General features: G+C 40.0%; 1 protein-coding gene across 1 annotated transcript in view; it reads left to right on the forward strand.

The window, feature by feature from the left end:
• SLC12A5 (solute carrier family 12 member 5) overlaps nucleotides 1–26,602 on the forward strand; it is a 1,753,644-nt gene that overhangs the window by 1,209,453 nt on the left and 517,589 nt on the right. The window contains exon 12 of the mRNA XM_044090243.1: nucleotides 5,483–5,657. Within this exon, the coding sequence (XP_043946178.1) occupies nucleotides 5,483–5,657 (175 nt within the window). The remainder of the gene's footprint in view (nucleotides 1–5,482; nucleotides 5,658–26,602) is intronic.

Consider the following 26,602-nt stretch of genomic DNA (forward strand, 5'->3'; position numbering starts at 1 on the left):
AATGAATGAACAAATAAAGTCTGGGCCACATGGAAAACACAATTTTTAGAAACATAAAGTTCTATATGCAATTACTTCTGATTCGATTTTGATGAGGACAGTCAGTAGACATGTTATACTGTGATGAAATAAAATGTACATTACAGTTATTTATTGTTATGGCTGGTTCAGTTTATATTTCTCTAAAACCAAAATCAGTAGCAGCTGTTTCATCATCCAACCTGTAAAGTAATTCTCTTGAAATATGCATAAATTAAAGGCATTCAGAAAGGGATATAAGAAAGCATTTTCCATAACAAAAATTAATATTCAAACTATTCTTTAAAATAGTTTGATTTCCATTTTGCTCTATCCTCTTCTTTGCTTGAATATGTTGATCACTATATTTTAGTATGATTGTTATGCTATCTGTTTTTGTATCAATGCTAAAACAATAATAAAAAAATATATGTTGCCAAAACAACCTGTATTTCTGTTGTGCTGCACACCAGAATAATGTAATTTCAGGCAACATATAAAATATCACAGTGCATGCAGCATTGATCAGTTTTAATATCTTTGGCTGAATACCTCTTCCGCCTAATTAAGATCCTTGTTATTTAGTTGCAGTGAGTTCAATATTTAATTGAAGGAAATGACCACCTCCTTATTTCATAGGTTCACATGTAAGTACTAGGCTAGCTGTCTTTGTAAGTTATTTTAAGTCTAGCTGATTTCTTCAAGGTGAAGTTAGTTTCTGCAAGGTGAGACTCAAACCCTGTATTCATGTCTGTGAGGTAAACATCTTAACCACTATGCCATACGGGAATTGCTGGTATATTCTTTGTGCTGTGTCTCTAAGTTGACAAAGGAGTGTAAGAGAGACAATAATGTTTTATATCAGGAACTGATGGGATTTTAAGTCATTACCAAACATGATTATTAAACTTCTATAGGTATGTTCTTTCTAGCTGTGTACATTAAAAATGAAATAACACCACCTGCTTGAAAAGCAGTTATAGTGAGTCTTCTTCTTCTTTCGGCTTTTTCCCGGTTAGGAGTCGCCACAGCGGATCATCTGTCTGCTCATGATTGGCAGTGGAGTTTTATGGTGTCAAGTTGCCAGCCTGGCACCCAACCTTCCACAGAAGGCACACACACACACATACACACACACTCACACCTAAGGCCAATTTAGAGTGTCCAATCTACCTACTGCATGTCTTTTGGATGTGGGAGGAAACTCAATCAACCACAGGGAGGACATGCAGACTCTGCACAGAAGGCACCCCAGCTGAGAATCGAACCGGAGAACCTTTTGCTGTGAGGCAGCAATGCTAACCGCTGCACCACCGTGGCTGCCCTGCAGAAATGCTCACTGTACCTTTGTAAGATATTAACCAGGAAATATGACACCAAAATATTGATGATGGATTGTGTACAATATGTTAAAGCTTTCATATATTAGAAGATTACAGCACACATTCTAACTGAAGAATGCTGCCACGTTCAGACGAGGCCTGGGGAAAAGCTCTGGGACATATAAAAAATAAATTTGAAATACACAGCATAAAGCATTAGGGTGCTGAGCTTAATTTTTGGCTAATGAAAATGTCCCTGTTCACAGAGCAGAAGAGTAAAAGAGTACTGGGGATATATAGCATATGCATTTAAAACAGTCAGTGTTGTAGTAAGAATAACACCATGCTGCAAGTATCTCAAAGGGTGATCATCATGAAATTACAACACAGACATTACATTATTGGGCCTAGTTACTATAAACAATAGTTAATATAGACTAATAAAACATGAATTTGGAACACAAGCTTCATGGGTAGTCAACAAGCATTAGTTACCCCTATCCCACTATCCCATTGCAAAGTAGAATATAATGTTTTAATTTGAATTTTTATTCCCTTATGGTTAGGGCTGAAGGGTGTGAGCTAAGTAGTTGTTCAGGCACAGATTTGTGTTGATGTGCAGTAATTGTCATAATTAAACCTTCCTGGGGATTCAGAAACATAAACCGTTCTCTAATTACTGTACCAGTACTGCAAGCCCCAGTGCAAATTAAAAATGAATGTGTCCTGGTCAGTGTACATGATGAACAGCACATGAAAGGTCCTCATCGCAGCCACAGCAGGGACCTGCAGGAAGATTGTGTAGGACTATGGTGCAGCCACAGGTAAATACGAGCAGAATTAGTGCTCATCTGATAAACACAAGCACCAAGGGAGCTCAGTGCGATCCCACATGCACAGGTAAATACGAGCAGAATTAGTGCTCGTCTGATAAACACAAGCACTAATGGAGCTCAGTGCGATCCCACATGCACAGGTAAATATGAGCAGAATTAGTGCTCATCTGATAAACACAAGCACCAAGGGAACTCAGTGCGATCCCACATGCACAGGTAAATACGAGCAGCATTAGTGCTCGTCTGATAAACGCAAGCACCAAGGGAACTCAGTGTGATCCCACATGCACAGGTAAATACGAGCAGAATTAGTGCTCATCTGATAAATGCAAGCACCAAGGGTACTCACTGCGATCCCACATGCACAGGTAAATCTGAGCAGAATTAGTGCTTGTCTGATAAACGCAAGCACCAAGGGAATTCAGTGCGATCCCACATGCACAGGTAAATACGAGCAGCATTAGTGCTCGTCTGATAAACTCAAGCACCAAGGGAACTCAGTGCGATCCCACATGCACAGGTAAATACGAGCAGAATTAGTGCTCATCTGATAAATGCAAGCACCAAGGGTACTCACTGCGATCCCACATGCACAGGTAAATCCGAGCAGAATTAGTGCTCATCTGATAAACGCAAGCACCAAGGGAATTCAGTGCGATCCCACATGCACAGGTAAATACAAGCAGAATTAATGCTCATCTGATAAACGCAAGCACCAAGGGAACTCAGCGCGATCCCACATGCACAGCTCCAACAAGAGAAGGAATGTCTGCAGCCAGCCTACAAGGTCTTGTGGCTTATGTGCCATTCTATTTTTTGATCCAGTGGTAAATATATACAAAGAAGATAAGTTCCGGAAAGAGGTAAGAGAAGAGTGTAAAAGAGATGGTAGGGTCACACAGACAAACATATAGCATAGACAAGTTTGCAAAGAGAGGTCGGGACACAATCAGGGGTGAGGAAGACAATGAAGAAGGAGGCATTAGACACACAATTGCAAATGTTATCTAACCGAAGATAAAAACATAAAACAACACATAATGGGTAGAGAAAAGTATCAGTTACTATAGCAGCAGAGTCTGACCATTATATTTGTACTATAATAAAAATGTAAAGAAACAAGCACCCTACTTGTAATAGTGGTATGGCTATATGCAACTTCTGTGAGACATGAGCCCACCACCCTGTCCAGTCAAACCATGCAAAGCCCTTCACTTTAGTTACAGACTGAGCCATTCAAACCGTCATGCAAAAGGTGTCAGTGAAGTCACTTAGCAGGTGATTGTTACACACTTGCAGAATGAAGGAGGCAAAAAACATGCACACCTGAGGGCACTTAAAGCCATAACTCTTCCCATTTAAACCGTGTAAAGTACTTCATTTACAGGCTGAGCTACAGAAGCAGTCACACAAAAGGCATCACCTTTACCCTATGCTGTGTGTGCACACTACAACTCCATAACACTCAGCTCATTTGCATAATGGGTGCCATCTAAAGCCAATGTACATAGTACATGATTAGTGATTGTATGTAATAGTTGCTGTACAATTAGCAGTGCCAGTCCTTGTCTTTTGTACATGGGTTTTGAAGGTGCTCTTCTTGACCTATTGTTCACAGTGCAATCATAAAAGATAAGTGATTTGGAAGTCCCACATGGGCATGTGTGAGGTGCACTTGTCTAGTTTCTGACCAGGTTAAATGCTGAAAATGGGAGTATGGGAAGAAGATGAAAGGGAAAAACAAGAAGAGGGTAGAACAGAAGGTGAGAAACTGAGGGATGCATGGGGTGAAGGTGCAGATGGTGGGCTAATTTTATTTTGTGGAACGTGTCCATTTTTTATGCATAAAGAGAAGGTAAGCTGGGGAAGGTAGTAAGGGATGTAAGAGGAAGACAAGAGGGCTAGGTTAGGTAGCAGGAGAAAACAGACATGACTGACTGGGTATCCCATAACACACTGAGGGAGGAGAATGGTGAGGAACACATCAGATAAAGAGAGGGAAGACAATAGTGAGAGGAGGAGGAGAATGGTGAGGAAGGCATCAGATAAACAGAGGGAAGACAATGGTGAGAGGAGGAGGAGAATGGTGAGGAAGGCATCAGATAAAGAGAGGGAAGACAATGGTGAGAGGAGGAGGAGAATGGTGAGGAAGACATCAGATAAACAGAGGGAAGACAATGGTGAGAGGAGGAGGAGAATGGTGAGGAAGGCATCAGATAAAGAGAGGGAAGACAATAGTGAGAGGAGGAGGAGAATGGTGAGGAAGACATCAGATAAAGAGAGGGAAGACAATAGTGAGAGGAGGAGGAGAATGGTGAGGAAGGCATCAGATAAAGAGAGGGAAGACAATGGTGAGAGGAGGAGGAGAATGGTGAGGAAGACATCAGATAAAGAGAGGTAAGACAATAGTGAGAGGATGACTGAACAGCCAACAGGGGTGGGCATGGACATGAAATGGAAGGAAACACCAGCTTGGGGTATAGAAGAGAGTGTTGGCACCTGCAGGTTCTGCCAGCTAAGACCCAGTAGGAGATTACTCACCACCCTGGGTACCATCACCACTGGGCCCTGTATCATGATGTTGGAGAGAGTGCTGGAAAGGGATGCAACTCAATGAGCTGGAGAAGAAGGTTGTCTATCTGGCCAGTTTGGGCATGCGACCTCCTGTCAATAATCTCCTCTACAATGTCTGCTAGCTGAAGATGGGTGAAAAGGTGTCACCTCGAGTGGTACTGCTACCAACAGGTACAGCTGTCGCAGCATCTGGTGCCACCTGAACCAGGTTTTGCAGGTAGGGAAAGAGGTGTGAAAGCAACTATGCCAGGCTGGGACACAGACATTGCGGGAACTTCTTGTGGTGGTACTGGCACTGCTGCTACCACCTAGGGGGGGACAACATGCCTTGTCAGAGGGATAGGTGCCAGTCATGATGCTGCATATAACAGTGAAATAAAAAGAGAGAAACAAAATAAAAAAGAACAATTGTATGCAATATGATTGCAACCAAGAGGGTGTTGCTTAAGCTAGTTCATTATTTTGCAAACTATGCGGTCAACATTTCACTGTTTTACATAAGTGGCACATTTTTAGATTAATGGAAGACAAAACTAAAATGAATTTTGGGCACTGTTTTCATCTAAACGATTGGCATTATAACTTATATAATTTCTGTGTTAAAGAAAGCTAATAATGTTTCTTTAAAAATGAGTTAAAAGTAAGAACATATTTTTTCAGGTATGAGTTTGAGATTACTAACTGCAAAACTCTTTCTGTCTCTCTCTCTCTTTGTTTCTTGTGTTTGGTCAGATTTGGAGAGGCCATAAATGGGAAGCTAGTAGTTGGTGTTTTGTCTTGGCCATCTGCATGGGTCATTGTGATTGGGTCTTTCTTCTCCAGTACTGGTGCCGGATTGCAGAGTCTGACAGGAGCCCCTCGTTTGCTCCAAGCTATTGCAAGGGACGGCATAATCCCTATGTTACGGGTAGGTTTATTCATGGTGTTTTGTAGTTCTCTGATTTAAAAATGCTGTAGTTAGAAGTGCATCTTTGTCTTACATTTCAGTAGTACAAAGAAAATTCTGACATTTTAAATTGGTAGATGGTTGGTACTTTGACATTTTTGAACTTCACTTGAGAGTACATGCAAATGCTTGGAGGAGGCACCATTAGATTGATCCTGCTTCAATTTGCACTTCAGTCCACCAAACCACAGAAGCAGTATTATGATGTCAGAGATCTTCACTTATGTCAGCACCAGCTCAATTGCTTCCCCTGTCATTTAGTCACGCTGTAGTCTGAATGAGTTACTAAATGCAAGGTTTTCATTTTCTGTGAGAGAAGGGACCTTGTACTGAAGTGCAATGAAGTTTAAGTGTTAGTGATGACATGTTAAATATGAGTGTGTACTTCACTGTTGAGCTACAGTTTTGTCTCTGCTTCAGTGCACAGACCAATATCACCATCCCAAGTATCTCAGTGCAGAGGACATCTCACTGATACGGTTGCCCTGAGATCCATGCAGAGCTAAACTTACAATGTGATTTTATCCACTGTGCATAATCTGATTTTGTATTGTAAGTTGCAACCAAGGTTCTTTCCTCTCACTTATAGTTTTGATTTTTTTTAACTTTACTCTGTATTTTTTTCCTCTGTTCTTGCAGAACTTCACAGTTCTCTCAGAATTGTACATTTTGCAGCAGGTTTACTTGTCCTTTTGATCTCAAAGTACAAACATTATGATTGTTATTTATTTATGTAGTGCTTAAATAACTTTACATTGATTTCAAATTAAGATTGCAACTGCTATCGCCACTAAATTGTGTTTTATGTTACTTATCAACTATTTAACCCAGGCAAGTGGGCTGATCTAAGGACCCCTTTCAGGAACAAATAAGATCAAAGGTAAATAATATATGAAATATGGAAAAACATGCACAACACACACAGAACTGCTACGGGAATAGTATTAAATGTTGCAACAAACTATGAGAAAAAGGGAAGACTCTTGATGGCTGAAATAAGGATTCCTCTCTTGAACAGAGGAAAATGGATAGGCAACCACTAGCCTATCACTCTGACTTTGGCTGAAGGGAAGATGGTGCTTTTGGTAATTAAAGAAATCATTTTTCAGTGTCTAGAAGCTTGCAAAACAGGTATCAGTACAACATGACCTCACAGCAGAAAATTTATCTCAAACAAGCCTAACACAATTAAATTTTTCATAACTCAGCTTTCAGGATGAAGTGACTATTAATCCATAAGAACAGGAATGCAAAGCAAGCAAACAAATCACTAATGTAATCATTCCTATTCTGTTGTTCCTTACTGTAGCTTGTGTAAATGGAATGATTAATTTCTCCCTTAGTACTTCAGCTTCAGAGTCTGTGAAGGGTTAAAGAAATAAAATGAGAGTAATCTGAGTTATTAATATGAGCAAACAAGGTATTAAATCTAAAAAGTGGGGTAGCTTTGGTCTAGTTAGACTTTAATAAATCTTTTGGCACAACATTACAGAAAAGGTAACTGAACACATTGCATCACTTTAGAATTAATCCTAGGATGGTGACAGTGATAAAATGGTTTGCAGTGAAGGAAATGTAGTGAGATGAAAGTGGGGTGACCAATGGAATACCACAGAGAGTCAGTACAGGGGCAGACTTTGTAATTATCTTTATAAATGAATGTGCATGTGTCCTGGAAGTAAGCATTAGTCTTTCTGTCAAATGACAGAAAGTTATGTAGCAAGACTGCTTCAAGTGAAGGTGTAGAACAGTCATTGGCTAAAAGATCCAGGTACAGACTCTTAGTTTTAGCTCTTGAATTTGCTTATTCGTGCTCAGCACTTGTTCAGAACTTGTTGTTAGCATTAAATAAGCTACAACTTACTACAGCACTCAACCTTCTTTACCTAGAGGAAAATAGTTTTTGTATTTACCTTCCTCACTTGTGTAGAGAAAAAACCCACAGTGGTGGTGCTGCGGTAGCGTTGTCACCTCACAGTAAGATGCTGTCCGGTTCGATTCTCAGCTAGAGCGTCTTCTGTGTGGAGACATGCATGAATGGGAGTACCTTTGTTGAAGGTTGTGTGTCAGGCCTGGCAAGCCGGTATGTAAAAATCAATTGCCAATCATTAGTGGTCCGGAGTTCCGCTGTGGCGACCCCTAACCGGGAAAAGCCGAAAGACACAAACAAACTTGCGTAGAGAAAAACATTTCTTATACTCACTTTCCTCACTTGTCTTGAGGAAAGTAGTTTTTTATTCAAGCATGTCCAAGGGTCACCTCCCAGCGTTCTCTCCTATCTGATGAATCTGGGCATCTTGGGGCAATGTAGCAATTGCCTCATGTACACAGACAATCCTCTCCTCCTACCACCCAACACCACAACTTGTGAGAGATGCACTTATCTAGCCAAACTGGAGGTAAAGCTCTCTCCAACCAAGACTGAACTTGATAGTAAAGAGGAGAAGGTAAACACTTGCACCATACCACACTCATCACATAGTCCCACTAAACCTACACCACCAAAATCCACACATAGAAACACAAAAACATTCACAGAGGCTCTCAATAATAATCTGCTTAAGCAACAGAGCCCTCCAAAGCAGAAATGCAAGCAACCTCCACCCCCCAACACAATCCAAATGACACATAGCCCACAGACTCAGTGTGCCAATAAACTACAGCCCATAAGACAAAACAACGTACCCAACACACTAGTCATAGGTGACTCTGTAGTCAGGCACACTGATGTCCCACTCACCAGACTAAACAGGAAGGCTACTGTCAGCTGCCTTTCAGTTGTCAGGATCTGCCACATAACCCACGCACTCAGGTCACTCCACAACAAGTACAGATATGACTCTGTCATTGTCCATGTTGGTGTGAATGACCTGAGACGTACCTCCCTGGACTACATGAAAAGAGACATGGAAGAGCTCTCTGATCTTGTAGCGCAGGCAGGTATGACCCAAGCCCTGAGTAGCATCCTGCCATCACCCATAATGATACCGCAGTACAAGGACAAAATGATTGACTTCAACAATTGGCTGAGCTTCTGGTGTCATTCTAAGGGGATCCAGTATCTGTCTGCCTGGGAGGACATGGTCGACAGACCACAATGCTTTGCCAGAGATGGCCTGCTCCTGTCTCCCCTGGGATTCCGGATATGGGCTAAGGGTCTTGCCACCCCTATAGTGCCTTTTTTAGTCAAGGTTCAAATGACAAATTCACCACCGTAACACGAACAGGCAAGCAAAAACTGAGGGTAATGCTACTCAATGCTAGAAGTCTAAATCTCAAAATGCACTCACTCGAGGCACTCCTTAAAATGGAGAACATAGATATCTGTGCAGTGACTAAGACCTGGTTCAAAGCTCTAGAGAGCACCCCTGCATTACCAGGCTATAACTCACAACACTTTTCGGCCATCTAACCTGGACCAGAACACCAAAGGCGGAGGTGTGTCCATATTAATTAAGGATATCCACACCTCCAGGCTAGTTGCGCAGCATAATGCATCAGAGGTTATGCAAATGCAAATAACTCTGGGCAAAACTGCAATCCAAATTGTAGCTTGCTACAGATCCCCCACCATGCCCCAGGATTCCCACTCCTCTTTTTTTGATATACTGGAAATTATTAGTGTTCAACCAAACACCCTAATAATGGGTGATTAGAACTAACCCACCATTAACTGGGAAAACTAGTCATGTACCAACACCTTCGCTCAATGCTTTCTGGAGTTCATAAATTCCAATGCCCTGGATCAACTTATCCACACCCTCACCAGGGGCAACAATATCCTAGACCTAGTCATTACCAACATGAGTGACTTGTGTTCCACACCTGAAGTCAACTCCTCGTTGGTCAGATCTGACCATAATCTAATCACCCTAGATATCCGCATCCCGCCCCCACCCACCATTAAGAAAACCACAGTAGGTTGGGAGGGTGGCCTAATGGTTAAGGTGTTTGCCTTACAAACACAAGGTGTGGGGTTTGAGTCTCACAAGGGATAATTGGCTAGGCTTAAAATGGCTCGCAAGGGCAACTAGCTTAGTACAAATCTATGAATCTATGAACCTATAAAAAATTTCTCCAAAGCCAACTTCATGCTTCTTAAGACAGAAGTAGTGAACTTCATGACACCCATGCAGATGGACAATACAGTTACAACTGCTGAATCCTACACAAATTCACTCTATGAGCACTTACACAAGTGCATGGATCGTGCTATCTCAAACAGAACCAAGATGCTATCCTCCAAAAAAAGGAAGCAAATCCGGTGGTCCTCTGCCATAAACAAATTATACAACAGAAGGAAGAAACTGTTGCAAAACACAGTAAAATCCCATGAGTAGAGGAGCTCCCTGGTCAGCCTCAGTAAGATGCTGAGATCCCTTATAAGATCCTCCAAAGCTAGCTGCAAACACAAAATTGCCACTGATTCTAAGGGCAACCACAAAACATTCTATAGCTATGTCAAGAATATCAATGGCAACACCCAGATCTGCTCTGAGTTACAGCACAACGGCATGAAAATTACAGAACCAACAGATATTGCCAACATCCTGGTAGAAACATTCAGTGCTAACTTTACCCCCCATTCATCCCCTAAAGGGCCCATATCTATACAGGAAGAATGCAGAGTCCCTCTAATCACATCTATGCAGGTAAAAGCTGCACTGTCTAAAACCGAAAACACAGCATCCACGGAACCAGACAACATCCCAGGCTGCCTTTTACATGAACTTCATAACGAACTGGCTTCCCACCTAAGCACCATGTTCAATCATAGGCTCACATCAGGCTTTGTGCCCACTGAATAGCGCACAGCAACAGTTATCCCACTCCACAAAGGGGGAGCCACCACTGATCCTGGGAACTATCGCCCTATTAGCCTGACGAGCCTGGTGTGCAAGGCCATGGAATGTATCATCATGGAACTCATAAACAAAGACATCGGTAACCTCCAAACTCTGGACTCCACCCAGTTCGGGTTTGTGAAAGGCAGATCATGCCTTCTGAACCTGATCGACTTCTTTGAGGCAGTCAGCAAAGCCGTAGACGAGGGTAAGGCGGTTCACACAGCCTATCTTGACCTCGCCAAGGCTTTTGACACCATCCCCTATTCTGGAATTATAGCTAAACTCACTAAACTAGGTATAAATCCCTATGTCACAAGATGGGTTGCCAACTGGCTCACTGACAGAACCTACACTGTAAAAGTTGCAGACTCTAAATCTGAATTCAAACCAGTGACAAGTGGAGTACCACAGGGTTCAGTCCTGGGACCTCTCCTGTTTGGTATCTATTTCTCTGAAGTACAGGCTAACACAGAAGGCCTCTGGCTAATGAAGTTCACAGATGACTGCAAACTAGGAGCCATAGTTGAGTCCCCAAATGATGTGGACATCCTACAGAAGGGCCTCATTGAGACAGATGCCTGGTGTCAGAGGCATGACCTCAAGCTCAATGCCAAAAAGTGCATTGTCATCCCCTTTGGTAAAAACTCTGTACCCTGAACTACCACATAAATGGCTGTCTACTTAACGCTGAATGTGTGATACGAGACCTTGGGACCCAGGTGGACAGTAGTCTCTCCTTTGATAATCACATTTCCACAGTAGTCAGGAAATCCTTCCATGTGTCATACCTCATCACAAAAGGGTTCTCATCCAGGAAAAAAGAGGTCATTGTTCCCCTCTACTCGGCACTCATTAGACCAATTATAGAGTACAACACCCCTTTTGCAATGTACCTCACAATACATCTGCAGCAGCTGGAAAGGCCACAGAAGTACATCACAAAGAGGATTACTGGCCTCAAACAGATGCCCTTCACTGACCGTCTCAAAAAACTCCAGCTTTACTCTGTAGCATATTGCCTACTCTGAGGAGCTCTCTGCCTAACATATAAAGCTAGGTTAAACCCAGAGCTGTTGGACATGCTGCACCTAAAGAAATCCCAATCCCTCCGAGATACATGCTCTAGGGACCTAAACCTTGTCACCACAATAAACAGGCTGGAGGGATAGATTCCTGTCCCAGAGACTTCCCATGCTCTGGAACAAGCTACCCATCTATGTCAAGCAAAGTTCCTCATTAGTACTCTTCAAGAAAAATCTTGATGAGTGGATGGGAAATAGGAAATACACCCTGGGGATCACTTCTGTGGCTCTGGTTAACAGGGGCACAGGAAATTAACTTTCTTGGGTGGTGTAAGCCAGGGAACCTTGTTGGCTAGGCTTACTTAGGCCCTTGGGTCAATAGCCTAGTACCTACCTATGAAACTATGAAGGTGTAGAACAGTCACTGGCTACAAATGAAGGTGTAGAACAGTCATTGGCTACAAATGAAGGTGTGGAACAGTCATTGTCTCTGTGGTACTGAGTGGCAGGGTTCTGACTATGACACTGACAACCAGGGTTTGGCTCAGTGCTGGAGGAGACAGTGCTGGCTCAGGTGAGTATGTGTCTAGGAACACATACTCACCTGAGCCAGCACTGTCTCCTCCAGCACTGAGCCAAACCCTGGTTAGTATGTGTCTAGGAACACATACATCACATCAATTCATCAGCTGAAACTGTAGAATCAATATTGGGAGTGTTTCCCATTGGGCAAGAGTATTTTTCTACCTTTGTCACTCACCAAAAGTGACCAACAAACAGCATGCTATGCCTACTGCTCATCCCCCATAGAGTGTTAACTGGGCATAAGCAGAGAAAAGTTTAGCTCTTAAGACAAGAACTCAATCCCTCAATCAGATAATTGTATTTCTGCTGGTATGTCTAACCCACATACCCAGGGGGATGAAAGGATCACAGGGCTGTCATCACTGGGGGAATGAATGAACCAATAAGGCAACTGAAAGGGTGGCTTAATGGTCACAAGAAGCTCAGAGCAAAATAAAAAAGGCATGCAACTGATCAAAAGAAGAGTGACAAAACACAGAAGAATGATCTAAAATGTGATTCTTTCAATTCAGTCCAAATCTGCATATGGGAATCAAAACTCAAGCAAAGGGCTACAAATTTTGGGATAAAGTAAATACAAGGAAGGGGGGAGTGCATAAGGTTATTCATTTCAGATGATCTAAAGATTTTGTGGGAAAGCATTAAGCAAGGGTACTAGAATACCAAGATGCATATGAAGATATAGGACAAGAAGAAAAGCATCCCTTAAGATTCAGGAAGGCTACGTGATTTGAAAGGTATTTCAGACCTACATAATTAAGGTTCCTATACATAGTACAAGTGGAAAGCCATAATTCATAGTGGAAAGGGATGATGATGATGATGAAATGGGGGAAGCTCAAGAAATAAGGAAAGAGTGGAATTCTGGATGCAGATCTTAACGGGAATGACAATAACCAAACACAATATTATATTTAATAAAGAAGCAGAAAGTATTCCAAGAACTATGCCAACATGGGAATGGAGGAAGGAGATTTTGCTGACAAGGAAGACTGCAATTAGGGGTACGGAGAATAAGCAAGAGGGGCTGGAATATACTGAAAAAACTGGCAAAGGAACCGAGGTATTAGAAACAAATAATTGGAGAAGGAAATGTAATAGAATGGGAAGAAGCAAAGAATATGGTTGGACTACAGGCTACAGATTGCCTTCCCTATCAAGGATTGATATCAGAGTGTAGGCAAGGAGAAAGGAATAGGAGGATCCTAAGTGAAAGACCAGCACTGGTAGAGTTTTTAGTAGAATCTAGAAAAGAAGCTGTTGTTAAAAAGGGATAATTAATAAGGCATAAAAAATGTTGCATGATAGCTATTGGGATCAATCAAAGGAGGTTAGAAAGGTTTGGAAAGAAATAATGTATAAGCAGTTCACAAAGAAACAATGGGAGGATGTGTGTGTGGCTACCAAATATGCAGAAAAGTCTAGAAAATTTAGGATTTTTGCTTGGGAGTGTTTGCATAGGCATTTTTATACCCTAAGCAGACTCCAAAGAATTTTTCCTCAGGTAGATTGCAAATGTAGGAGGTGTGATAGGGAAGAAAGATGTAACTGGGAATTTATTTTTGGGAACTGTAATCAGCAAAAAGATTTTAAAAATTTCCTGCAGATTTCTCTGTCAGATATACTGGATAAGCAAACTGGTATAACTAAAGAATTTTTTTTTTTTGAGCTGTTTGGTACAGAATTGGAATTGCCTGGACATAGTCAGGCCTTGATGAATTTAATACTGGTAGCTGCCAAAAACAGTTACTAGAAAATGGAAATTAAAGCCTAAGCCAGCCATATTAAAGGCAGTGAAGACAGTAATAGAGATAAAGGAAATGGAAGTGGGATCTTTAGGAAAGGGAAGGAGCAATTACATAGACAAAATGGGGAATCGCGTGAACAATACATGCAGAATAATGTTTTGGAGGAGGAATGAGGTTTAAGGGAAGGCAGAAATTGAATGAGCTTTGTAATGTTCAATTTACAATGACTGTACATGACTATAGCTGATGTATAATGTTTTCAAATGAAAACATGTCAATATGGTTTGCTTTCATTTATATAAATGTATGATTGCCTGCTTCATAAGTGATAATTCAATAAAGATGTTTCTTGTTTAAAAAAAATCAGAAAGGCTGACTACTGTGTGGAAGCCTTATCTTTGGAAGGTTTCAATATCATGTTAACCCTTTTTGATTCAAAGACCATTCTACTGTTATGGTTTTCCCCTGTCAGGGTCACAACACAGAGAGTGGCCTCAGTGATTAAATCACAGGGTAATGAAACAGTTCAGGCGAGTGTAATGCTAATTAGCCATGTGCCTTCTTGTGAAAATATCTGTATCTCCCAGTTAACTCTGTGAAGTTATTTAGAAAATTGCTTAGCCAGGTAAAATTTTACTATAGGAGGAAAAAAACTGAATGTCATCTTTTGACAGCATTCACTGATTCACTCCTATGGGAATCGTATTTGTACAATGAAGTACTGCAGAGCTGTGAGTGCGTATGGCGTGTGTGTGTGTGTGTGTGTGTGTGTGTGTGTGTGTGTGTGTGTGTGTGTGTGTGTGTGTGTGTGTGTGTGTGTGTGTGTGTGTGTGTGTGCTCATATGAGAGAGAGTGAGCTCATGGATGTCTGAGTGTGTGTGTGTGTGTGTGTGTGTGTGTGTGTGTGTGTGTGTGTGTGTGTGTGTGTGTGTGTGTGTTTGTGTGTATGACAGAGAGTGAGCAGTGGGCGCCTCGATGTCTGTGTGTGTTTGTGTGTGTGTGTGTGTGTGTGTGTGTGTGTGTGTGTGTGTGTGTGTGTGTGTGTGTGTGTGTCTGTGTGTGATGTGCGCATGTAGGGGAGTACCTATGCTATTGAAATGCTCGGGCTAGTAAGGAGAACACTAGTGCAGTCAAGTTTAACAGCACAGCAGTAGTGTAGCTGGGCTGGAGCAAAGAAGGCAGACACCCTTGGTGCAAAGTGTTAGGGGGCACAACTGGCTGATCCTGATCACTCTTCAGTTCATGCTGTAATTTTAATGGTTTAGAAATAAATGCTGATAATTGCATTTGTGGTCAAAACTTAGTGCTGTAGCACTCTGTGTATGGCATAAACTGTAGGAAACAGCTTGCTACATGTTAAAAGAAGGAAAGAGCTCCCCCCTTAAAGTTCAGAGCTTTTTTTCATTGTTCTTCATGTCGGAAGGAGAGTTTTTTGGGGGGCAGGGCATCAGATCAGGGAATAGTACTGGGTGTAAAAATAGCTAGCCATGCCACTGCAACACAAAATCTCTAAAAATGAGGTTCTCTCCGTCACACTAATTGACCAACCTGGGTTAGGCAATTTGTATGGATGGAGATAGAATTCTAGCCTAGATATTACAATTTCTTTATAGATGCTTGATGACCCATTCTAGAATACTGTGTGTACTTCTTAATATAAATGCATTAATGTTTGTGCACACATGCAGTTCTCGGCAAAACAACATGTTCTTTATATTGATCACTGCTGCACTAAACTTTAGCTGTATTGGTTATATCCTGCCAAGGATATAACAGCTGGTTAGCTTCCAAAGCTTTAGGGCACCTTCCATGTGCCCAAACTGTCAAGCAGCTCAAGCTGAGCTGACTAAAAGAAAAATGTCACTATAGTAATACTGACTGTAAATAGTTAAAGCACTATTTTATGACAAAAACAAATGCGAATCTTGTAAAAAAGCATACTTATCAACACTATAAGCAGGCAGTATCAGCTGTGTGTTAATATCTATTAAATGGAAGATGACAAAGAGTTATATGCAGATCTTTCTCTGATCTGGCTGAGAAATAAAAATCCAAAGACCTTCTGTGGTTTGTGCTCAGAAGACAAAATGAAGGCTGGTTGGAACACATCCAAGTTGCAGAGCATGTCATTGTGTTTGCTGGGTGTAGGAGGACCAGGGCATCTAACCCAGTAGATCCTTGTTTGATTTATGGCTTTCAGAAACATTACCAAAAAGCTGCAACATTATGGGGAGTCAGTGCAGTGGAGAATTTCTATGTAATGTAGTGTAGTGACCCATGAACTGATGGCATTAGATATAAGGGTACAGGGGTACAGTCCATGCACGTGGACTCTGGGGAGCTTTGAGCCCCTCTGAAAAAAACACTTTCTAACTGTTTCACTGATTGCATTTTCAGACTCTTTTGTCTAAAGTGTGTTCAGTGGAATCTACTTCAGTTGATGGCATGGAGCTGCAGAAAGCAATAGGATAGGTCATTATCAAACCTCATAATGGCAACACAGGACAGGATTATGATATAATCTACAACACTGTGAATCAGCTTTTGGAATAATTAAAAAGAATAAATAATGAAGTCTGATTTTTTTTTATTTTAAAGAATTTCCAGATAACAAGTGTGTGTGTGTGTGTGTGTGTGTGTGTGTGTATGTGTGTGTGTGTGTGTGTGTGTGTGTGTGTGTGTGTGTGTGTGTGTGTGTGTGTGTGTGATGGAAGAACAACTGTAGCAGGGCTAGCTACTTCACAGTGAACATTGGCTCTAGATGATTACCACTGTTGATTTGACCTACCAATCCCATGTGCAAAAATGGGAAAAAGAGGTAGTGAGTTGATGGATGGATGGATGGATGGATGGATGGATGGATGGATGGATGGATGGATGGATGGGTGGATGGATGAATTCAGAGCCCCATCAAAGTTATTACAAGCCTATGAGGAAAAGCAAAACGTACACATGTGGACACACCCATGAATAGTAGTCAAGTACGTAGCCCAAGTACAACGGTCAAAACTATCACAAGCAAAGTTGATTTCACATACACATTTTAACAAAAATATGACAGTCTATTTCAAACAATGCTCAGTGCGATGAACTTAATGCCTTTGACAAGACAAACTCTTAGGGCTAAGCCAAAGTGTTAGGAATCAGAAATATACAGCTAACCAGGGTATTAACTACAGATGGATGGACACCGGACAGCACATCATGAGCAGACATTTTTCCATATATGGAGAGTTGTTCAGAGCAATAAAGTCAGAAGGAAAGGGAGCACAGATGTGCTTTTTCATGAAGGATGGTCATACCTCCAAATGAATGAGAGAGTCATACATCATGTCAAATTAGGAGGATGACCAGTGGACTTCACCAGAGCTAGATACTCATACCAGACATGATAGAGCACCTCATATGCAGAGCTGTTTGGTCAAGGAACATTTATAGATGTGTCTACCCAAGCCTCAAGACCAAGTCCCAGTAATCCTCTGATAAACTCTGTTGAGCTCCTGAGGTCACCTTTGCCATTTCAAATGGTGAAGGAGAGAGCAAAACATTTTAAATTTGGCTTTTATGCTGACAATGAGATCAGGGTGATGTCTCGAAGCATTAGTTATGATGTGAAGTGAAGCATGAAGCTTATTAATGACCACTCTTTTAATAAACAGTGTGTGAGTTTGTGTGTGCATTTTTGTTAAATATAACTGTCCCTAATATACAGTATTCAATAGTGTGGCACTGTTTTTGGTAGTAAGTATCCTTAATTTCCTCAAGAAGTCTAATTAAGGTGGATAAAAGTGTTGTGCATACCAGTGTTACTTGACCTGTGCACATACCAGCTATGCTCTTATATTCTATGCAGTCCAAGCAACAGTAAAGAGGAACAAAACTGATTTGGTATGTATTTATATCATCTTTTGCATTTGTAGTAAAAGCCAGGCACTAGGAATTCCCTATGTAAGATGTTTATGATGCCTTGTGTAGTGTTCTTTTATTTAAACTGCATTAAAAAGATTTCATACTTAGGTTGGAGGCATTTCAAATATTGCTAACAAAGAAGGTACGAAGCCATAGGTGAAAGGTGTATAAAACCAGAAGGTTTCCCTATAGATGCATGGCCATCACAAAGGACAGATGCACTTTCTTGACTCTGAAATGCCAGTACCAATAATCTTAGTATATCAAATTCACAATGAAAGTTTGTGTTTGACCTAGGAGTAATGAAAATGCATTTTTCCGTAGGACATACTTATTCACAGTCCTAGACAGCACAGCATCAGAGGCCAGCTTAATCTTTGTGTTAAATGAAAACAAGTATAGCTCTGAGGTTGTGTGACCTCTGAGTGTCAATAGTGAAATGGCAGGGGTGTGAGGTATAGCCTCCAAATGAAGGAGTGCAATGCGGGACAAAACCTCCTGTGCTGTGTTATTGTTATGAACTCTAAACATACTTAAATTCATAAGTAAGTAAAATGCGGCTCTTGACTGTGAGATGTAATATTTAAAATGCCTACACATGTGCGTGCACACACACACACACACACACACACACACACACACACACACACAGAAATAAGTAAGCATCACAACCACCTATAAACTGGAAACGTATTTTTCTTTACCTACCAAAGAACCAGGACTTGTTCAAAAAGATGGTACTGTACACAGCTTGCACTTATTATGACAGCTTTCTAACTGAATTAATGCTTCTTTGAAAGTGTTGATATAATATTGTCAATGCACAAGCTTTTTTGTCTGCTGTCTAACAGCCTTTGCTGAAAGTGGGATCTTCTGTTTACTGCCTGAGGATGTGAGGAAGACAGGACATCTGCCTATTAATTGTAAACCTCCACATGCCTTCAGCTCAGCATGATCTGTTCTGTAGTCATAATTACATGGCATCGCAAAGGACAGAAAATGAAATCAGGCATGTGTATCTCCCAAGATGACATTCATTATATGCTGCCATGTTACATAATTTCTGCTCCATAGTTCCCGACTTCGCTCCATTTCTTCACTTCTCTCTCTCTCTCTCTCTCTCTCTCTCTCTCTCTCTCTCTCTCACACACACACACACACACACACACACACACACACACACACACTTTCACTCTTTTAACCCCACAGACTGACAAGCACACAAGAAAAGAAATGCTGTTTCCCTAAAACAATCTAAATGTACTACATTACTGTGCCTGTGGTTTACAAGAATGCACAACTGCATTTGCAGTTGGATGATGAGACGTTATAAGGGTGGAATGATTCTTACAATGAAAAGGAGGAAAAGTTTAAGAACCTGCCACAGTAGTCGGTATGATCTGATGAAGGACTGCTTAGAACCACACTTCACTGCTCACAGTTGGCCTGAACATTATTATTAGAAATCAGCACTGTAAAAAAAATTAAATTGCCGTCCACTCTCCTATGGTATCTGAGTCCTACATCCACCATTTGAGGAGCCATCTCTCACGTCATTAACTGTAGTTCTAATATTGTAACGTCTCAAAAAAAATTGTACTTTGTAATACTCTCAGAGACAAAAGTCAGATTGTCAAAAAATGGTTACTTTCAAGAAACTCTTTCAAGCATGTGTGATTCCTGACTGCTTTACTATAGCACTCTTCTCCCTCTACAGTAATATAACACAACACGGCCACTTACATTTTAGAATTAAAAGTAACAGTTTTACCTGATTTCAAAAACTCTATTACATTTATCATAAAACAGCACGTACAGTTCTTCTTTCATCATGTTTGCCAGTCGTCGCAGAGGATTAACAACCTGTTTCTTGTGGTCCAGGGTCTGATTAGCTGAGCCTCTATTGCCTACCTGCATGGCTCTGAGCAAGTCATTTAACCTGACAGTGCTGTTGGGCTGAGTCTGAAAAAGGTCCATGGAAATCAGCGCTGCACCTCGGTAAACAAATAAAGAAAAAAGACTTCTAATGATGTAATTCCATACAATATGGCATTTTAGAATTATTCAGCTCTGCTATACAATCAAGGATAAAGTAGGCAGAAAATATTCCTTTTATTTTAAGACTAGCTCCAATCTCTAAGGTAATAAAGAAATGTGGAACTGAGGCCATTGTAATGGTTGTGGGGAGTTATGGAACGCTACACACACTGGACAGGCATTTGAAGGCTAGTAGCATCTGTGCTTGAGGCAGTATTCAGTGACAGAGTTAAAGTGATCTTTATTTCAAAGAACAAGCATTTTAAGTCCTTGACCACTGGTAGCCCAAGCATTCTTTGTCACCAATTCATCATGCCTCACTGATTGATCATTTTTGCAGGAAAATATTATTTCCATTCAAAGCATCACATTTCATTTTAGCATGCAACTACGGCATGTGGTCACTGATTTTATTTATGATATGTGTTGCCACCTTCATGGTAGGTGCGAAAGACTCTTTCTCCACAGACACATATTACATTTGACTTTTGTGGAAATATTTCTGTCAGAGAACAGCACATCAGAATAGTCACTTCAACAAGAATGAGACAGTTAAAGTAAATGGTCATATATCCTAGAACATTTCAAGAGCACAGATTTTTTTTCTGTAAAATGAGTCAAGATGGGTTCGCATAGCTGAAAGCTTAGTAAGCTGTCCAGCATTGTCACAATCTGAGTAACTGAAGCAAATGGGCAACCATGATGTGAGTAGTGTAACAGTAGTAGACAGAGTATTTAAAATGCTTAGTGTAGTCTGTAAAATGTTCCAAAAACTTAGGTCAAATGATTAAGTATGATGATGTCATAGCAGGTCAAACACATTGAAAAATAATGTCTCCCATAACAAGCAACGCAAACTATAAAAGTGCAAGGAATATGTAGTTGTGCAACAAATGCAGATTTGTCAGCACAATGGCTACTAATGACTGCAATATGTCTTAACAAGAACCTACTCATTGTGAGCAGTAGCAAACAATAGGACACCTGATAATGTTGCGAACTATTTGTGCCAAGTGTCCATAGTCATGTCATATGTATGCACAACAATGGCATAGCCATGTAGTGCCAGGACTGGCATAATGGTTAAGGTCTTTATCTTACAGACACAAGATGCAGGGTTTGATTCTGACCTCAGGTTATTTGCTAAGCTTATAATAGTCTGTATAAACCTGTTTGCAATATAACATACCTGTCATTAAACTGCATACAACTTTCTGCCAAAGCAGGTAGGCAATGGTTTGCAAAAAAAGCATATAGATTACCCACACATTCACTTATTAAGTATTTTCTTATCGATCAACCCACAAATATTAATAGAATCAGTGCTCATAGCATGAAATTTACAAATATCACGTGACATACATAGGACTGACAATATAGGGTGGAACATATGTGCCATATAACACATGAGAGCTTAACAGCTTGTAAAGATGTGTTTGCAGATGAAGTCATGGCTGAATTACATCTCTAGTGCTATAAAGTGCGCAGCAAAATTTCGCATGAACAAATGTACCACACACAATCCTACACTGTCAACTTAATATACATTTAGAGGAAGAAGTGAAAATGTACAAGTAAAAAAAAAACATGTTGCACTTAATCCACATTGTGTATCAGCATATATATATATATATATATATATATATATATATATACACATACACACAGACACACACACACAGACACACACACACACACAATATATATATATATATATATATATATATATATATATATACATATATATATATATATATATATATATATATATATATATATATATGGATCTATGTTGATAGATCGAAAGTACGTTTCAGCGAAATTTTATAGAAAATGCACTTTGGTGAAAAAAAAAATAACATGCCAAAAAACCTACACAAATAAAACACTACTCACATTTATGCAGGGGGGCAAGTCCACCTGCACCCACATGTGGGGGGGCTGTGCCCCCCGCTCACCCCCAATTTAATATTCTCAGTCCGAGATCGCACTACAGTGGGGAAAAGGAAATCGATAAAATGCACTTTTGCGAAAGTGAATTCACTCAAGTATGTTTCACTTAAACGTACTTTCGATGTTCAGACTAGGACCCATGCACATATATATATATATATATATATATACACACACACACACACACACACACACACACACATACACACACACACACACACACACACACACACACACATTGAATACTGTTCACATATGGATTATATGGATGCAACTTTGGTTACATTATGCAACAGACAGGTAGGAGTTGATGGATGAGTATTCTAACCACAATGTATCACCAGCAGTGCCCCAAGTATATACAACACACACTATGTAGTCCATCACATTAGTGTGCACAGTGACACCAAGCAGCAATAATATATGATGCCAGGAGAGTACTGAACTTCCTGTTAGAAAACAAAGGTGAATGCAAACGGCATATGTAGTGCAGCTGTATGTTGGCAGCATGACTGCAGATTAGCTTGGAACCAGTCACCAATATGTATATGTTATAATGGAATATGAAACATATCATTGAAGCCTGTTTCATCAAAGGAGCATCTGTCAATTTTTGAAAATCAAAACAAAGAATTCTTAGTGGCCACTGGGAAAGGGCAGCAAATCCTGCACAACCTACAACCCTTATTTTTTAGAGGATCATATAAGTACAGCCTTGGAAGAATCATGTAAATATTCAGTGGAATGTGGTTTGATAAAACAGGCTTCAGTGAAAATTACAAGCCCCCCACTCTTTACAGCTGCAGTGCTAAATAGCACATGCATCTGCAACATTAATTTTACTATGTACAGGGCTGTGTAATAGAAATATAATTACCTGCTGTTGTTTCTAATCTTAAATTATGACCACATGCCACTGGTAAGGTCACTTTTCTGTATACTTCTCCTAGCTGGTTATCCTTTTATTGTGAGTTAATTGTCATACTGCATAGGATCATTAGGGCATTGGTTCAGGAGGTGCTTGCATACTCTTATTACATTTTTTTTGTATATTGCTTGTGACCTCTTGCACTAAGCAGAGCCGCTATGTAAGTATTCATAGCTGTTTTCTGCATCTCATCTTCAGTCTTGAAGGAGTTTAAAGTATGTAAAAAAGTTAATGAGTTACTGACCTAGATAGTAAAAGAAAATGTCATTTTGTTTTCTTAGAATACAGTTTTCTTAGAAAAGCAGCTGCTTCAGCATATTGCCTGCAGTAGAACATAGTTCGATGAATTATGCCTCAGGAGGCTGTCAGGTTTATTTATTTAGGCAGTATGGTATTTTATAAAGTTTTTTTAATTATTCTTATGTTAAATTTGATGATAGAGTTCTGATTTCTGCAATCCAGCCATGATTTCTTATTTAGCAGTGTCCCAGGATGCTAAGTAGTTTAACCTATGGAGGAACTTATTTATGGTAATTCACATGAGCTGAAAAAGGTCTTGGTTGCAAACTGGGTCAGGGACATCTGCAGTAACCATTTTGTAAAATTCCACTTTGAACTCTTTTCTCTAGAGGACTTTGTCATGCTAGTCTTTTTTGCTTTTTTTTAATTAACCCTAAAGTCAAGTGCATCTTGGGGAGAGGGGACTATCCCTCACCATAGCATCATGGATAGGGGAATATCCCTCACCAGAGCAAATTCATGTTTTGACCAATTGTGCATTCATATACACTTCCTTGCCAGATGTTGACATCTGTATCCTGTTATAGATGTTTGTCCATCCACATTTCTAGTACATGAGTCCATTAAGTTTTGAAAACTAATTTCGTAAGGTCTCTTACGAAGTGTGTTCACAATTTCATTAGTTTCTGGCTCTTTCAGAAACCTACTCCGCACATGCTACAAAGATCTAAACCTTAATATTATTAAATCAACTTTCAAAGTAGACAGACATTGTCTGTTATTTTAGAAACTAAAGGAGAAAAGAACAGACGGTAACCCTGTAAACCTTCATGACTGCCATTGCTGAAACCCAAAACATGGAGAACAAATGGCTGAAGATCTGGACTTACATACAAGTCTGATATTGACTTTTCTCAAAATATTCCCTTTTCTCCAAGGTATGGCCATCTTGGAGTTGGTATATATAAGTTCCAGAGGTCTGAGGGGGCTTACCGTCCGATTAGGAGATGCACGTATCTTACTTCCACCACAAAAAGACATTTAAAAGAGAAAAGTCATGTTCAATATTTTCTTTTCTTCTGTATTCTGGTCTTTTTTCAGTCTCTTGGGACTTGGCAATGTGGTCTCAAGATTTCTGTAGGAAGCTATAACAAAGCAAGCAAAGGAATATATTTTGAATAGCATTCTGCATTCTAAGATTCCTTTGAAGTCATATGCTGATTACTCCCTTGGGTTTTTGCCATATTTGTTTTTTATTAAAAGGGTCTCAGTAGCACAGGATAGATCATGGCTGGAAAGTTACTGCACTACCAGTGGATATCAGACTATTAAACTTCAGACAGCAAAACTATGAAACCTGTTGATTTTGTTACAGTAACCAACTGTTCGTGTATGTGGTGTTTTAAGATATGAGGGAGAATGAGACTCTGTACAAAATTTTGAAGAAGACTGTTCACAAAACATCAAGTTTAATCCAGGGAGTATCAGTTTATCTGTGTTCAAATAATAAATTGCATGGAACTACTAAATCTTTCAGCATGATGGTGGTCTCGTTTAAGCAGCAGTTTTAAAACGACAAATCTATGCCACAGTCTATGGGTGTCAGATTTTATTTTAGCTGCTAAAACACTGGCTTGAAGTTACAACTAACTACCGCTAGAGTTAAAAGTCATATCAATAGAATGCTGTGACCTAGCCATGGTTCGTGTTTATTTCAGACAAGCAGCATAGGTTCATAGGTCCATAGGTTGGTACTGGGCTATCTGCCCGTAGGCATATATTAGCCCAGCCACGTTGTGCGGTATTCACCGCCCCTTTAGTAGTTCCCTAGACCCTTGTACTAGCAGCTAGTACCCTTGGCCCCTATCTAGTAGTGCTGTTGGTGTGATCCCCGGTGTGAACTTTCTGTTACCCATCCACTCATCAAGGTTCCTCTTGAAGAGTGATAGTGAGGGGCTCTGTCTTATGTAGATAGGGACCCTGTTCCATAGTAAGGGAAGTCTCTGCAAAGGGAATCTATCCCTCTAGCATGTTCTATTCGTTGTTGTGTTGAGGTTTATATCCCTAGAGCGTGTAGCTCTAGTAGATTTGGTTTTGCTAAGATGGAGCATGTTCAACAATTCTGGGTTTGACATGGTTCTGTACGTTAGACAGAGATCGCCTCTGAGAAAGCGGTATGCAACAGAGAACAGTCTTAGCTTTTTCAGTTGTGCTGCATAGGGCAACTATTTGAGGCCAGTAATCCTCTTGGTTAGGTACCTCTGTGGTCTCTCCAGCTGCTGGAGATGTCTAGCTAGGTACATTCCAATTGGTGCATTGCATCCAGGATTTGTGATTCTGCACTTGGAACAATCTGCATCTGGTGCTACTTGAAACCCAAAGCAGGTCAGGTGCCTACAAAGCCATGTAATGCTTCTGGTATGCTTGGCATGTCTCTAAATTTTTTTCAGAAATTTTTATTAATTTAACATATTGACAATATGTAAAGAGAAAGAAAGAAATTCAATAGCACATACTGTTATACAATGTTAGGGATGCATCGAATCATCAAGGCAATCTTATACAATTAACACATTAAGAGTCTTGGTATTTCAATAGCACCATTTCAAGGTTATTCAAACAACTAAACAGACTAGTTTGACTTATAGGTCTTATTCTAATCACTTGTTTTTTCAGTTTTACATAGTAGTGCTGTTAAATTTAAAAATTATTTAGAAGATGATTATTTTTGTTTCTTCTTGGACAGAGATTGGAACTAGGGTGTTAGAGACTGGCCTGATGAAATTAGTATATCGTATGGTAATAAAGTTGCAAATAGCATAGATGACAGACTAGTATACAGCAGATTTCATTGAAATAGTTCAATGCCTTTTTGTACACATTTATGCTACTATTTATCTGCAGGAACCTTTTTAACTGATTGTTTTTTTCTGATGTATTTCATTTACACTAGACAGGTTAATTGTTTTGATTTCACTAATTTTGTTTAGACCTACCTTCTAAGATGCAAAAACTTCAACCAAAGTTCAGTGTGACAAATCACACTCATATTAAATAAAGAATTTAGGTTTGAAAGGTTATACATTGTAATTTTGATCCTTAATTGCCAGCATTTAAAACAATGTTTTAATGAGTCACCTTACCTCATACCCATTACTCTGTGCTCTGCTTATATATATCATCTCAAGTCCGAGTCAGTTTGCAAATGTTTTCTCTCTAAAGACATCATCTAATTTCCCACTCTCCCCTTCACCAGTCAGGCACCTTTGTCTTCCTCACATTATTTTCCTACACTAACATGTGATGTCTCTTCCATTTTGCATATATTGTATGCATGTTAATTTCTGTGTGCGTTTACCTTACTTTAGCTGTCCTTTATACTTTGTGCTCTATCTCTTCACTGTTTCACTTTCTTCTTTTTTTTCCCTCCTTATTCTAACCATTCCTTCCTACTGTCCCTTATACAGTGTACTTTATTATTATTATTATTATTATTATTATTATTATTATTATTATTATTATTATTGTTGTTGTTATTGTTACTGTTATTTATTTTTTGATGTCAGCGCACAACATTTTGTTTGTATTCATAGGTTCATAGGATGTTACTAGGCTATCCGCCCGATGGTCTTTACAA

Source organism: Protopterus annectens, chromosome 12.part0 (genome assembly GCF_019279795.1).
Source record: "Protopterus annectens isolate FY-2018-M chromosome 12.part0, PAN1.0, whole genome shotgun sequence".
Classification (NCBI taxonomy): Eukaryota; Metazoa; Chordata; order Ceratodontiformes; family Protopteridae; genus Protopterus; species Protopterus annectens.